The sequence below is a fragment of the Vicia villosa genome, linkage group LG2 (genome assembly GCF_029867415.1).
Source record: "Vicia villosa cultivar HV-30 ecotype Madison, WI linkage group LG2, Vvil1.0, whole genome shotgun sequence".
In the NCBI taxonomy this organism is placed as follows: domain Eukaryota; kingdom Viridiplantae; phylum Streptophyta; class Magnoliopsida; order Fabales; family Fabaceae; genus Vicia; species Vicia villosa.
Window position 1 is genome coordinate 100020999 of NC_081181.1, and position 14563 is coordinate 100035561.

The 14563-nt window shown below is 28.7% G+C and overlaps 2 protein-coding genes and 1 non-coding gene across 3 annotated transcripts; 1 reads left to right on the forward strand and 2 right to left on the reverse strand.

Moving 5' to 3' along the window:
• Positions 1 to 15: 15 nt before the first annotated feature.
• Positions 16 to 3669, reverse strand: LOC131651695 (mitotic checkpoint protein BUB3.3). Its single transcript, XM_058921374.1, has 9 exons — positions 3494 to 3669; positions 3270 to 3403; positions 2712 to 2794; positions 2201 to 2452; positions 1943 to 2015; positions 1720 to 1800; positions 1552 to 1633; positions 1366 to 1466; positions 16 to 1263 (listed from the first exon to the last, which is right to left on the reverse strand). Exons 1-9 carry the CDS (start codon positions 3602 to 3604, stop codon positions 1194 to 1196), a joined length of 987 nt encoding a protein of 328 aa, XP_058777357.1. The 5' UTR covers positions 3605 to 3669; the 3' UTR covers positions 16 to 1193.
• A 55-nt stretch (positions 3670 to 3724) lies between these two features.
• On the forward strand, positions 3725 to 3796 carry TRNAW-CCA (transfer RNA tryptophan (anticodon CCA)). Its single transcript has one exon. It is a non-coding gene; the product is annotated as a tRNA-Trp (tRNA).
• Positions 3797 to 4729: 933 nt separating this feature from the next.
• On the reverse strand, positions 4730 to 7485 carry LOC131651697 (cell division topological specificity factor homolog, chloroplastic). Its single transcript, XM_058921376.1, has 2 exons — positions 7274 to 7485; positions 4730 to 5550 (listed from the first exon to the last, which is right to left on the reverse strand). The coding sequence occupies exons 1-2, from the start codon at positions 7364 to 7366 to the stop codon at positions 4948 to 4950; spliced, it is 696 nt and encodes a 231-aa protein (XP_058777359.1). The 5' UTR covers positions 7367 to 7485; the 3' UTR covers positions 4730 to 4947.
• Positions 7486 to 14563: the final 7078 nt, after the last annotated feature.

The window sequence follows — 14563 nt, forward strand, 5'->3', positions numbered from 1 at the left end:
AATAAGATTAAGAGAGTGAAAAACTTGGTTTTTTTTTCTGTGTCCAAATCAAATGAACAAAGTCTCTATTTATAGAGAAAAAAAAATCATGAATTTTGGTAAAAAAAAAATAAAAAAAAATAATTTGCAACGAAATAATTGAGTTCAAAGTATTAAATGGATAAAAATCTGGCCAGCCAATCACGCCCAGCCACGTGGCTCAATTTATCACCTTTCTCTTTCTCTCTCCGCGTGGATTTTCCCCCACTCCCCCAATCCGCGCGTGGCCCCACGCGCCTGTTTCAGCCATCCAGACGCTGCCACATGCCCCCTGCGTCAACCTCAATTGTGTTGAGTTTTCTCAACACCTCTCTCTTCCAGCACACACTCAACACCTCTTTCAACACCCATTGGAGGAGATTTTGCATGTTGAGTTCAAACTCAACACACCCATTGCACATGGTCTTAGTGAATTTGAAAAAATTGTCCCAACCGTTTTCAGTTGTTCATAATTTGATTGACCTTCATTTAGTTAATTTGACATCAACAACATCTAATTTAGGGGTTGGCAGTTTTCAATTAACAATTATTTAGTTTTAAAACTTGAGACGAGACCCTAGCTAGTCCAAGCAATGGCCATGAGCTTCATGAAGGGAAACAAAGGGAAATAAATAAATGGCTTAAGAAAAAAGGATGGAGAATGGCCCTACAATCAACTTGAAAATGAAAGTTTATAAGTCAAAGGTGAAATCACTATGATGGTAAAGATATCATTGCTAAGATTCAATGAGTTAGTTTCCAAGAACATAAGAGGAGACAATGTGCTTTACTCAATTCTTTAGGAGAATTTTCATTAAATCAAAGCTAAGACAAAATATGATGTTACAGAGCTTACATAAATAAGGCAAGTCTTCTCTATTTCCTAAAATGGGCTTATCTAGGCTCCAATTACTAGGACCATACCAAACTATGCTAAGTGTAAAACAACAAAAATATTATATTCTCTTACACGTGCCATCAACTAAAAACAAATAAAAATAATAATAATGAACATATAAACAACTAGACTGCAACTTTCTCTACAAAATGGGCTTAGAAGAACTGGAATTACTGACACTTTCTCTTCAACCACCTATAGGTAATTCCTTTTCAATGGAATAAATAAATAGCTAAGATTACCATTTGAAAGCATGTCATAATGCTGAAGTTTTCCTTCAACCAGAACTTGTTCCGAAATCAATGTCGTCTACTTTATGTATAAACACTTGAGGAGGCTCAACTCTTCTGTAAGTATCAAAGAGCAAGAGATGTAATCAAATGATCCAAAATAAAAGTAGTAGAAACTTCACGGATCGTGAAAATGAAAAAGCTATAAGAACTACTCACTTTTCTTTTGCTTCTCTGAAAGTGTGACTCGATGCTACAGCTAGAAGCTGTCCGGAATGGTTGTAAGATAAGGATGCAATGCGATTTGAGTATTTGGGAAACTGAAATTGAGAAAAATGTTGAGCTGGTGACAAACATCATAACTAACTAGCAATTCACGAGTACTGACAGTTGGTAGGAAAATACCTCGATCAGTCTTTTCGTACTTCTAGCATCCCATATGGAAACGTAACCCTCATCATTACCGGTGACAAATGAACCAGACACACTAAACAGAAATTATACAAATCAATATTCAAGTTTTATAATTTATAATAATTTTAAATGGCAGCTTAATGATAAGAAAGCACATACAGTGGACTGAACGCAATGTCATTTACAGATACCAAATGGTGCCGACCATCTTTTGATTTTGGATGATATCGGAATGCATATCTGTCAGAGGTTGATATAGCAAATTATTAGAACTTGTGGCTGTTGTTGTTAATGAGAATTTTCAAACTCCCAACATAGAACATTTTGATTCAAGTTACTAAAGAGGTTGTGTTAATTACGCATACGAGAAATGGAAACAGACCCAATGTCATTTAAATTTGATGAATTTGAAACATGCAACGCAACCCGTCCATCCACTGATCCGGCTGCGAAACCTGCAAGATCACTAGTCAATGTAACGGTGTGTTTCTTACTATTTGCATAGCTTTTAGGACATGGTTAACTAATCAATATAACGGTATATTTTGACGTGGTTAAAACCTAATATATGTGAAATCACATAGTAACATGTTGTTCCTGGGTTGACAGAATAAAATCATATAGATTTGATAGTACATACCTTCGGCATAAGGAATCGAACTGACACATCTTAATTGTGTACCACTACAAGGCTCCATTGACAAAGTTGGTTTGTCAAAGTTTCGTAAATCAAAAACATGGGCAGATGCTCCAATGGCTACAATAACCTTAAACCCAGAGACAGACATGGATTCTATCTCTTCATCTAAACTCCTCGACAATGAAGAAGCCTTCTTCGTACGAACATCCCATGACAATAACTTGTTGTCAAATCCTGAAGTAATTAACAAACCTGCAACAATCAAGATCATAATAAGAACTTGGACAAAATAAAGCATGACCTTGATAGACCTATCATTTGCCCAAAACAAACATTCAAACAATTTATAATTACTGTGAGCTTCCCAACATTCTCTTTAATGACTCTGTCTCCTATCTTATCTCATCTTGTGTCCATTCAAATAACAAATGAAAAAAAATAAAAGTAAAATTTTATAACTTATAACCGAAACAAATAGAAACAAGGAGCAAAGGTTAGGTAAGTAGCTTACATGTTTCATTGGAATATCCAATGCATGTTGCTATGTCGTCGTGATTACCCACTTGGTCAACAATTCCCGAATGCAAGTCATACCTATAAATTTGAGCATATCAGAGGTCAAAAACAAACAAGAAAAAGCAAAACACAATGCATCATAATCAACAAGAAAAGCTCATAACAAAATATCACTAGGAACACCATATAATGACCGCATGGATATCATCAATGCTAGGTGTCAACAAACTATAACTCAAAGGATAGTTTAGAATCTAATACTCCATTTTCCATTTGCTCTCACAATTTTGACTATTTAGAATCCAATACTTTTGACAGTTTTTTTCTGCCCATCAGAAAACAATATTTCTTAATCTTAACAAATAAACCCAAAAACTAGTTTTTTGAAAGGGGCAAATCTATATCATTTTGATAGCAATAAGTGTGCCCTAAAAATTTTCATTAGCAATAATTGTATCCAAAAACTCCATTAATGCAGTTACTAACGAAAAAAATTGCCCCTTTCAACTACAAAAATAAATAAATGAATGTCAAGGGAGAGAAAGGGGAAAACCTTCTGATAAATCCATCAGAAGCAGCTGCGAAAGCAACAGTATCCTCATCTGTGAAGCAACAATCAAGAAGAGCAAATTCTGAAGGAGATTCGAGTCTGAGAACGGAAGCGTCGAAATCGTATAAACGAAGACACTGAAAAACCCTCGAAATGAAATTGATTCAGCGGAGTGAATGAATACTAGAATTAACAAAAATTGAGAATGAAAAAAAATTAAAACTTACAGTATCCCAAGATGAAATGAGAAGGTTGTTAGAGTGAGGAGCGAATTGAATTTTGGAAATAGAGTTTCCAATTGGAATCTCCAACTTCGATTGCGAGCCATTTGTATTCATTTTTTCAGTTCACAGTTTCAATTGTACTTTCAACCTTCAAAAACTAGTCCTTCGCGCTTTTGTGTCTTTTCGTAATTGTTTTGTTGTTGAAATTTGAAATGTCGTAATGTCTTCACATGTGGATCTGTGGCGCAATGGTAGCGCGTCTGACTCCAGATCAGAAGGTTGCGTGTTCGATTAACGTCAGGTTCACTTTTTTCGAAAATCTAGTTTCATTTTTATTTTTTTGTAGCAATGGGTTTTTCTTTGGGTTTTTCTTAAGCACGCTTGTCATATTTTGCAAAAATTAAAATAAAATATCAAGAATTAAAAATAAAATGTGATATTGCAATGACAAATAAAAGACACTGTTTCACTAGTTCAAGGGTTAAATTATTTTAACTTTAAAAAATGATTTTTTCTTTATATTTTTAAAATAATTTTTATAAAAATGTTTTTTTAAAATATTTAAAAAGTTAAATTTATACTTTATAAATTAAAAGACTAATTTTGTTTTGATAATTTGTATCTTAAAAATAATTTTTATGAAAAACTATTTAAAATAACTTTAAATTTAAGTGATATTTTGAATTTTAAGAACAATTATTTAAACTAATTTTTTATTTAAAGTTTTTAAAAAAAAAATATTTTTTTTAAATAAAGATATATAATATAAAAAAAATTAAAAACTAAAATAAATTGGTTCTAAATTATATTCGTTGAGCTTGATTTTATTATATAAGATTTGACTTTATCATATATATACAATGGATGGAGTTTTCTCTTAACTACTAGCTAGATTATACAAGACGAGTTGAGTTTTATTTTTAACTATTAGCTAGATTATACAAAACGGGTTGAGTTTTATTTTTCTTTCTCAGCTCTAGGAAATTTCTTTCATAGTGAGAATATCGATGATCATATGATTCCTAAGTTTTTCATAGTTCTTCTATAATTATTTGTTGGTTTACTAATGTTCACTTAAGGAATTTATGGTTTGAATGGAGAAACCCATAATTTTGCCTAAGGAGAAAATTGATTATTTTTGCTCAATTAATCTGCATCTGCTCAGGCTTAAACTATCAACTATTGTAGGCCAATGAGAAAAAGCTGCAAACTCCATTTATAATAATGATTCATACCAAAAAAACAACAAAATCCTATCATAAAGTTGACAACAATTCATCAAACCAAACTAACAGATAAAAGGTGGTACAAAATTTCTCATCAAAATCTAGTTACCCACCCTAAATGGAAGCTTCAACTTGCAAATATATACAGCACTCTAAATTGGCTTCACCTGTAAGGGTTTCAACTCTACCTTCTGAGAAAGAAATCGAGATTCAAGACCCTCCGTTTCAAAATCAAGACGTTTCATCTGGAACATAGAAATCAAATCTAACATCAACAGAACCTGAAATATCTCCAGTATCCTTATACTCAATATTTGTTATTGTCCCAGTTTCATCGATCTCTTGATATTCTGGCTTAACCCGCCGTACAGGCACTGTAACAGAGTAAATGGTTCCAATATCTTTATCTGAAGAGACACTCAACTGAACTTTATCCTGTGACTCAATTTCCACAAAATCTGATAGGGAGTGCACTATGTTGTTAACGATTTTTCGCTTTGCCTCATCACTTACTTCACATCTGTCAGAGAAAAGAATCATTTTCAAACGTTGCTTGGCAATCCTAGCATTGGAGCTTCTCTTAGACACAGCTGATGGGAAAACTATCTTCCAAGCCAAATTTAAACGCTCAAAGAAACTCATATTAACAGCATCAAGGAGAAAGTTCTCGGCTTCTTGGCTAACTGACTTTGATGAAAATTTAGAACCTCCAAGGACTGCAAATACTGGCTTGTAATAGCCACGCATATTGCTTCGTACAGTGGCCATGGTAGAATGTTTTGGAGTGAATTCAAATCTGCTGGATCCTCCATTTAAGAAACGGTGAAAGTCCACCTATTAGACATGAAAATTAAGAGATGAACAGGACATCATTTTCAACATTTTATAAATCTTGTAAGGATTTTAATTTCAAAAACTTGAACATTTATCAACAATGTAACATTTAAAAAACCAAGCCTCAACTAACTAAAAAATTTCAGCAATAAATATAATTAAATAACATTTTATTATTGAACCTTTTTCTCCTATACAAAATATCAGAAAGTAAAACAGATGTATCGCATTCTCTTTTAGCAACTAAAGTAAACAGCACAAAATGGCAAAATGCTAAATGTATATTCTCCAATTTCTCTATGGGGAGAATCCTGTCAACTATATTACACATACTTCCAATAATCAAGGGAATAAGGTGGAAAAACAGTTATGCATTCCACTTTGTTCAAAATTTTATAAGAACCGCGCCAAACCTATGAACTGCATCAAACTTGACTTAAAATAACCAACTTGTTGGAGCAATTCATGAACCCAAGGCACCTCTTAAAACTTGGTTCGGTAAACTGAAACTGCTTCAAAACAATATCAGAGAACCATGTGAACCTGAACTAATCAAAAGTTTTCTATCACTCTTCCAACTCAGTAAACTGTAATGGAACGAGTAAGGTCCACGGCCTTAAACTTATTACACCAACTTAAAATATTATCAAATGAGACTTTAGCTTGCATATATCAAATGCTGAGACATATGGAGAATATATATAATATAGTAATATTTATTAAATAGGACTAAAAATTTGTTAAAATTATGACTTACTTTAAATATGAATAATGGACACGGAAAGAAAAAGTCAAGTTGTACTTACTTTTATCTTTAGTTTGGTCACCGATTCACCAACTAGCCATTGTAAAATTATTCACAAAAAAAAAAAGAAAAAAAAAAAGTGATACTTAGTCCAAAACTCTTGCTGCATAAGAAAGCTATCACATAAAAAATCTAGTGTATCAGTTCAGTTCAGTTCTATTAAGTGTTTACAATAGTGAACCGACTTTAAGAATCAGTTTAATTCAGTTCATGCTATAAAGTTATCAGTTCAGTTCTACATATTGAATTGATTTCTAGTTTGGTTCACGTTTTCACCTTGAACTGAACCATGGCCACCCCTAAATCCCCTGATACTTTGGGTCTAGAGGGCCATTAAATAAACACAGTTGCAAATTAATGAATTGTGGTTAATCAACAATCCCTGTAGAGTGTAGACAATAAATAACAATATAATATCTCAATGAACTTTGAAGCCCTTTTCCCCTTTATTCTTCACTCAAATATGTGATATAATTTTCAACGAATTCTATCATCGGCAAAAACATCCATAACAAAGAGTACCAAGGTTTTAGTCATTTTGGATTGACGGTGAGTCTGGCACATTTATAATCGACTGCCGAGATTTTTGCCAAAAACCAAACTTTGGAACTTCAACAAAAACCACAATGCCACATTAATTTTACAAAACTCACCATGAATCCATACACGCATTTAAAGTATGGTTTCAAGAGCAACATTTATCTAAATCTTCAATTATTGTAATCACAATTTTAAACCTAAACACAAACACTATAAAGGAAAATTGTCACCTATTTACAATGATATCATGCTAATTGCCAACCCAAACTGAATGCACGCATCAAGATAACGTTATGAAGCTCGAATTTACAGAAGCAATAATCAATTCAAGTAAATATGAAAATCGAAACCCTAATTCGAGGGAAAAAGTAACGGAACCTTTTGAGGAAGGAAAGAGGTTGTTGGAAGAAGAGTGTGAGAGCGATAGAGTGGAAGAGATGATGTGACTCTAAGGTCGCCGTAAATCGCCATTGTTGATAGCTTCGGATTCTGCTTTTCCCAACGGATTTTCAGTGGTTTTGTTCACTGTCGCATGTAGTACCCTATTTGCCCCTCGATTCACCCGTCCAACACGTCGTCGTTTTGAACTTTTTTGTTTCAAAATACATTTCATTTAATGGTAACTGGCACAAGTTAAGAAATCCACTTATATAAAAATTTTGTTTTAAAAAAAACACTAAAAAAAATAATTTTATATTTTCATTATAATTAATGCACGATTTTTAAGATATTTCTTCTTCAATTAATTATTAACTTGTAATCCTAAAACATAACATTATCCATAATTATTAAACTGTTTTAATTATATTTTTTTTTTGTTCATAATGTAGTTAATAGGTTTTTAATTTTGCCTTTTTTTTATCAGTTTGTCTTTTTCTTTTTAATGATTTTTTTATGGTATTAGATGATTTTGTGTAAAAAATATTGTTATGAAAATTTAATTTGAATGGTTATTCTTAAAATGTTATTTAAGTGTTTTTTAAATATTTTTAGATATTAAAATTTTTATAAATCACTTAATTTTGAAGCTATTTTAAATAATATATTATGCGATTTCGACTATGATTTAATCTTCAGTTATGTATGTTTATATTATAGGATGTGAAAATTAGTCTTTCAGATAAATTTATCCCTTAGAGCATCTTTAATGGTGGTATTTTCTTTTGAGTTCTCCACCTAGACATGCCACATCATAGTACCATTGCATTGCAATGCAACTATGAAAAAATTGTGGTACCCAATCAAATTAGTTTATGAGGTAAAGTTGTGGGTCCAATAATAACTTTTTAGAATTATACAATTAAAATAAAAATTATAAAAATTATTTTAAGATGATGTGGCTAGTGAGACCCATAAAAAACCCAAAAATAGGTTACACCATTAGAGATGCTCTTAAACCCTTAATTGGGTCACATTCTCTAAGGACATGCATAATGATCTAAGAGGATTTCATACAACCCACACAAATGTTAGAATTTGTTATGTCACAATTGTTTCTTTTCAACATTAGTAAGAAGCTTTCCTTGGGAAAATTTCCAAAAGAAAGTTTGGATTCTATGAGGACCTTTGCACTTCAAAATGAGTTTGAAATTTGGAGAAGGAATTAAATTTGATTCATAAAGCAATAAAGTTTGATATGTTGATTTATACAAAAGCGTCCATCGTTTGAAAAATTATAGATGGTAAAGTCCTCATTAACATGGGTAATGAGGGTTATTATTAGTAACCTTGGAGCAAATATGAAGGGAAATGACTTCCATAATTGAATTTTAATTCTAACCTTTTAAAGAAGGATAATCATTAATTATATCATTATAGGAGTATGAAGAAACATAATTAACCATATCAGGTTCGAAACCCGCTAGATACAAATTGCTTATTAAAAAAAAAAAAAAAGACATGTCATTCTTCACCAAATGTCAATTATTTGATATACTCATTCAAATGTGTAAAACTTTAGATTTATAAGGAACTAGTATATAACCCGCACGTTGCGCGGTAGTCCTGTAATATATTGTCATTGTTTATGAAATTTTAAATTTTATCAAAAAAATTATTATATTGTTTCGTTTGTGGAATGTTTTTCGAATGATTTTAATTATTATACGTATTTTTATAAATACATATTTGAGAAAATATTTAATTTTAAGAATAATATAGATGACCAGTTGATTATATTTGTAGGATTTTATTATAATGAGTTTATTTGAATCAATATTATATATGAGTTTATTATAATATTTAAAAATATGTTGAATTTTAAGGAGTAATAAAAAGATCAATATAATTTTAAATAACATAAGAACTATCAAAATGTTATCAATTAGCTTATATCTTAAAAATTTAATGATTTTAATGAATGAATATTATATAAAACAATAATTAGATTAGTTGGTAATTTTTTTAGTGATTATTATTATTATGATTATTATCTATTACTATTATTTATTATTATTATTATTATTATATTATATAAATATATTATTATCTTAATATTTAAAATATATTAATGTTAAATTAATTATCAAAATTAATTTATAATTATATAAGAATTAACTTTTAGAAAATAAACAAAATATTTAAAATAAAGTTTAATATATAAGATAATTTTTTTTGGTGCCAAGTCTCGAACTAAGTATCCCAAGGTTGAAGGGTAAGATTACAACCAAGGGACTTCTCAGAAAACTGGCAAGCATTTGATTAGAATTTGTTTAAATAAACATTTGATTACAATTTGTTTAAGTAAGCATTTGATTACAATTTATTAATGTAGATTTGCTTTCTAGTCCTTCATTACACAAAAGAAGTTAGGATTTGTTGTTTATAGTTTGTGGGTTATTAAATAACCACAAATTGAATTAAATAACCAAGCACTTGGGCTCCAGTGGTAAAAGAGCTTCTGCTAAGGACGTAATCCGGGGAATACCGGGTTCGATTCCTAGGTGGGAACAATGTTTGGCCAGTGCCCGTACCTCTCGGCACGAGCTCTGGATTACTAGGGCCCCTTTCCCCTAGGAACCAGAGTGCGAAAGCAAAAAAAAAATAACCACAAATTGAATTAAAATTAAAGAATAAAAACAAATTTAAAGATTTAATTTTCTTAATTAATATTTTGCAATTACTATGGAGTCAATGGGATGAGATTGTATGAATTATAGAAATTAACTAATCATACTATTGTACTATTATTTGTCAGAAGCGTGTGTGTATATATATGAGAAATAAAATCTTAAATTTTAAGATTAAGAAATTAATATGGAATTCTTTACAAAACATTTAATATCATAACTAAAAATTTAGGCCAAATAAAGACAAATTAAAATATCATTCTTTTAGTAGAGATTATTGTGTCATAGTTCACTATCTATTAATAATTGAAACAAAAATATTGAATATTAGATAATAAATAAAAGAGTAAAAATAATAAAAATAACAAAACATAAGAATATTACAATCCATTTTCTTAAATTTCTTTACCAAAAATAATGTGATGCTTTAAAATGTATACCTACAAAATAAACATAACTAAAAATTAATCAATAATAATAAAATTAGGAATAAAAGAAAATAAGAATAAATATAAATAAAAATAAAACACAATATAATAAATTTAAAATTCATTTTTTTTATAAATATTTTATGTTGTATTCATTTAATTTACCATAATATTTATAAAAATGCAAAATATTCAAAATATGCCTAAAAACATAAATAAAAAATAAAAATATTAATAACTAAAATTAATAAACAATAATAAAATTAAGAATGGAAGAAATTAAAAAAAATATGACTCAAAAAAATAAAAAAATATTGTTTACCATGATATTTATTAAAATTCTAAATCTTCAAAATACACCTTAAAAAACATAATCAACAAATAACAAACAACAATAACTATTAAAAAAAATAGCAAAGAACTTAATTTATGAAAAGAAATATGAGAGATTGAAGAAGTTTTATGAGCAAATTTTATTTTGTGTCTTCAAAATACACCTGAAAAAACATAATCATTCAATAGCAAACTTCAATAAATATTAGATGAAAATAACAAAGAACTAATTTATGAAGTGAAAATTGAGAGAGTGAAAAAGTTTTGTGAACAAACCTTATTTCGTGTCTTCAAAATACACCTAAAAAACACAATAACAAATAACAAAATTAATAAATATTAGAAGAAAATAAGAATGAATTAGATTGCAAAATTGCATACTAAGAAATTGTATGTTTCGAAGAATATTGATAGTGTGATTTGGATGCGTGCATGGAACTTCTATTACAAAATGACATGTTAAGAAGAGTAAGGAAATGTAAAACCTCTTGTGGTTAAACTATATGAAAATGAGGTTCATGACTAAAGTTAAAGGTGGGATCCCTTGCAAAGTTACATGCATCATACATAACTAAACGTGACCACTAAAAATATGTCAAGAATGGAAGTTTGATTTTATTTTAGTTTAGTAAACAACATAAATTTATATAGTGGGGTTTTAGTTATTGATTATTAATTATGAAAAAAAACGTTTTTATTATTTGACAATTTAATTAATAAATTATTATTGTGACGTTTTGTTTTAAATTTAATTATTAATTATGAAAAAACAATTAAATAGTTAATTGTTATTGTGTTTAATGTGTTTTATTAGTGTCATTAATATTAATAATACTACTAATAATGATACAATAAATAATTAATAAATTGAAAATAGTAATTAAAATAATTATTTTTTATATGCAAAATTATTAGTTAGTAGGATGATTATCAAAAAATAATAATTTAATAATTAAAAGAGATAGTGGAATAAAGAAATTAGTTAGTGAAAAAATTATCAAAGAAATAATAATAATTTAATAATTAAGAGATAATTTCATAATTGATATAGTGGGGTTTTAGTGGGTTTCAGGAATCATATTTTGTTTATAATTTAATTATTAATTATGAGAATAAAAATAATTTCTATTATTTAAAAATTTAACTAATTAATTATAATTGTGACGTTTTGTTTTTAATTTAATTATTATTTATGAGAATAGAAACGATTTATGTTATTTAACAATTTAACTATTTAATTATTATATAATAATAAATAAAAACTGAAAATTCATTACAAAAATAGATAACTTCTCCCTATTGTACATTTCAAATTTAAAAAATTATAAATAATAAATATTTTAATATAAATGAAGAAGATTGTTTTATAAATAAAGTTACAAAAATATTTTTATTTTATGTTATTAAAATAAAATGCTTATAAACTTTAAACTATCATATCAATTAATTTTTATTTTTATAATATTTTATCTACTTCTTTTCTTTATCACATAATTTTTAGTTACGTAAAAATATTTTTATTTTATATTATTAAATTATTAAATGAAATGCTTATGAACATTAGACTATTCTATTACTTTATCTTTAGTTCCATTTTTAAATTATTATTTTTATAAAATTTTATCTACTTCAATTCTTTAGCATATATTTTTTTAATTTGGAATTTTTTTTAGTAATTATCAACATGATTTGGGAAACTTTAAATGTTAGATATAAAAATCATTTTGACAAATATAAAATAAAATAAAATATAATAATTATATTGTTTATAAAAAAATTAATGTCACTTTTTATTAAAAATTAATTGTAAAGAATTAATGTTTAAAAAATGAAGAGATATATTTTTTAGTTTAAAAGATTTTTTAAATAATAATTAAATTTATATAATTTGGAAAGCTTTGAGAGAATGACACATCATCTTGAGTGTTTTGAGAGGATGACACATCATGTTGAAGCTAGGGTTTTGTCCAAAGTTGTCATCATGACAACCTTACATTTATATTAAGAAGATGAAACAAATAGCTAAATTTCCATCGTTATATTTAGCTCAAATGATTTTGACGCAAAAAGTGTCACTTTTATTCGTCAAATCACAATCCAGCTTCATTTTGTATCTCATGTTAACACTTACTAGACTACGAAATCCTTAACCACCTTCCTCTTTTGGAGTACAAATTATTTTCTGAAAGATTAAACTACATTATGTAGCAGTAGAAGTAGATCCCCAAATAAAATTTTTGTAAACTTGTTCCATGATCTGCATTAACTTAGTATGTCTAAAGAATCTGACTGCAAGTGCACAGTCTTATCACGTAGCTTTAAAGATTATTGAATCCCAAGGAACTAAGAATCGATCATATCGTTATCTATTATTACTGCGTAAATCTAAGGCTAATGATTTGATTAATTAGGATCAGGAGGGAACAATAAGGGAAAATTAAATTAAATTAAATTATCAGAGGGGAATATATCGGTTTGTAATGGTCGGACTACGGGAATTTGGTAATTTGTTGACGCAAGTTGTATTTTTAAAACACCTTTCAGTAGAAATCCTTATTTAAAAACCTTCCTCTCACACTCTCGTTTTGATTGATTTAGATCTTATTGTTAAACCTAAGTGAGCGCTTTCGCTGTATCAATTAGAGTCTAAAAATAATTTTTGAAAACAAATGAAGACAAATTATCCTTAAAGCGCTCTCGCTATATTTAAGGTTAACGTTCAATCCCTATTGTCTAGTTAAAACCTCAAACTCTCATTTTATTGATTTTAACTTATGTCGCTTTTTACTCTCGTAACAAAATGATTGATAATTAATATTAGAGATTTGAAACTAGAAAAATATTTTCATCAACGAATATGCCAACAATATTACTGAACCCCCTAGGTTATGTGACCTTACATACCGGTACAATAAATTTAGCCAGACATAATCTTAAACATTAAACCAGAACAAAAACAACAAATAAACAGCAATCCAAACATTCAATAAATCAAAATAAACAATAATTATAATCGAAAATATAAAAACTTGGAATTAAATATGAAATTGAAATTGGGATTCTTCTAGTACCAAAAGCACTCCTCCGCAGACTGATAGGTTTTGCTTTGATCCGGAACAGAAAAATGCAGAAAAGAAATTTTTAAATAAATCCTAAACGAAATTCTGAAAGCCGGAAATAAACTAAGGAGCAATAGATTCCCAATGTGGAAAACTATTGCTAACAGGGTTGGGAAAACTAAACTGAATATGAATCTGGAAAAATAAACAATGTAAAATTTTGCGAAAAAGAGAGATAGCGGTTTATGATTAATAGCTTAGTATTTATATTGCTTGCATTCAGCTAGGTTGAGAGAATATAGGAGTGGATCACGTTGCTTTTCGTTTTTAGAATTGAGTCCACGGATGAAATTTAGGAGGCTGGAAAATAGGAGGAAACTGAAAGCGTATGCGTGTGTGCTGAGTGTGTGACAAACGTCACACACTTTTAAAAGGGAGGTGTCGACTGACAGGGGGATGAGCGACGAGCGTCATTCTCCTCTGTTTGCGCTTCTGGGCCTTGTTTTGCATATTGGGCCTTGCTTCTTCATTTGCTCCATTTATTTCATTCTTCCACCCCCTTTTTTATTCTTCTACACTTTTTCTTTATCTTTTTCTCTTCATTTTACCTCCTTTTATGATCATTTTCTTGTACAAATCTAGAATTATTAAATACCTGAAATAAAATAAAAATACCAGCGTAATACCAACATAAAGCAACATAAATAAAATAAAATAGAGAAATAACCTATGTAAATTAAGCCAAATATACGATACATATTCGTGTTATCAAACTCCCCT

Bases quoted from the DNA above. Each gene is read 5' to 3' on its own strand.
- LOC131651695 (XM_058921374.1), bottom strand. From the start codon at position 3,604: ATGAATACAAATGGCTCGCAATCGAAGTTGGAGATTCCAATTGGAAAC. The intron at 2,453-2,711 runs GTAAGCTACTTA...TGATTGTTGCAG, and splicing joins TGGATATTCCAATGAAACAT to GTTTGTTAATTACTTCAGGA. The intron at 1,467-1,551 runs GTATTTTCCTAC...TCTCAATTTCAG, and splicing joins GTACGAAAAGACTGATCGAG to TTTCCCAAATACTCAAATCG.
- LOC131651697 (XM_058921376.1), bottom strand. From the start codon at position 7,366: ATGGCGATTTACGGCGACCTTAGAGTCACATCATCTCTTCCACTCTAT. The intron at 5,551-7,273 runs GTTCCGTTACTT...CATGTCTAATAG, and splicing joins CCTCTTTCCTTCCTCAAAAG to GTGGACTTTCACCGTTTCTT.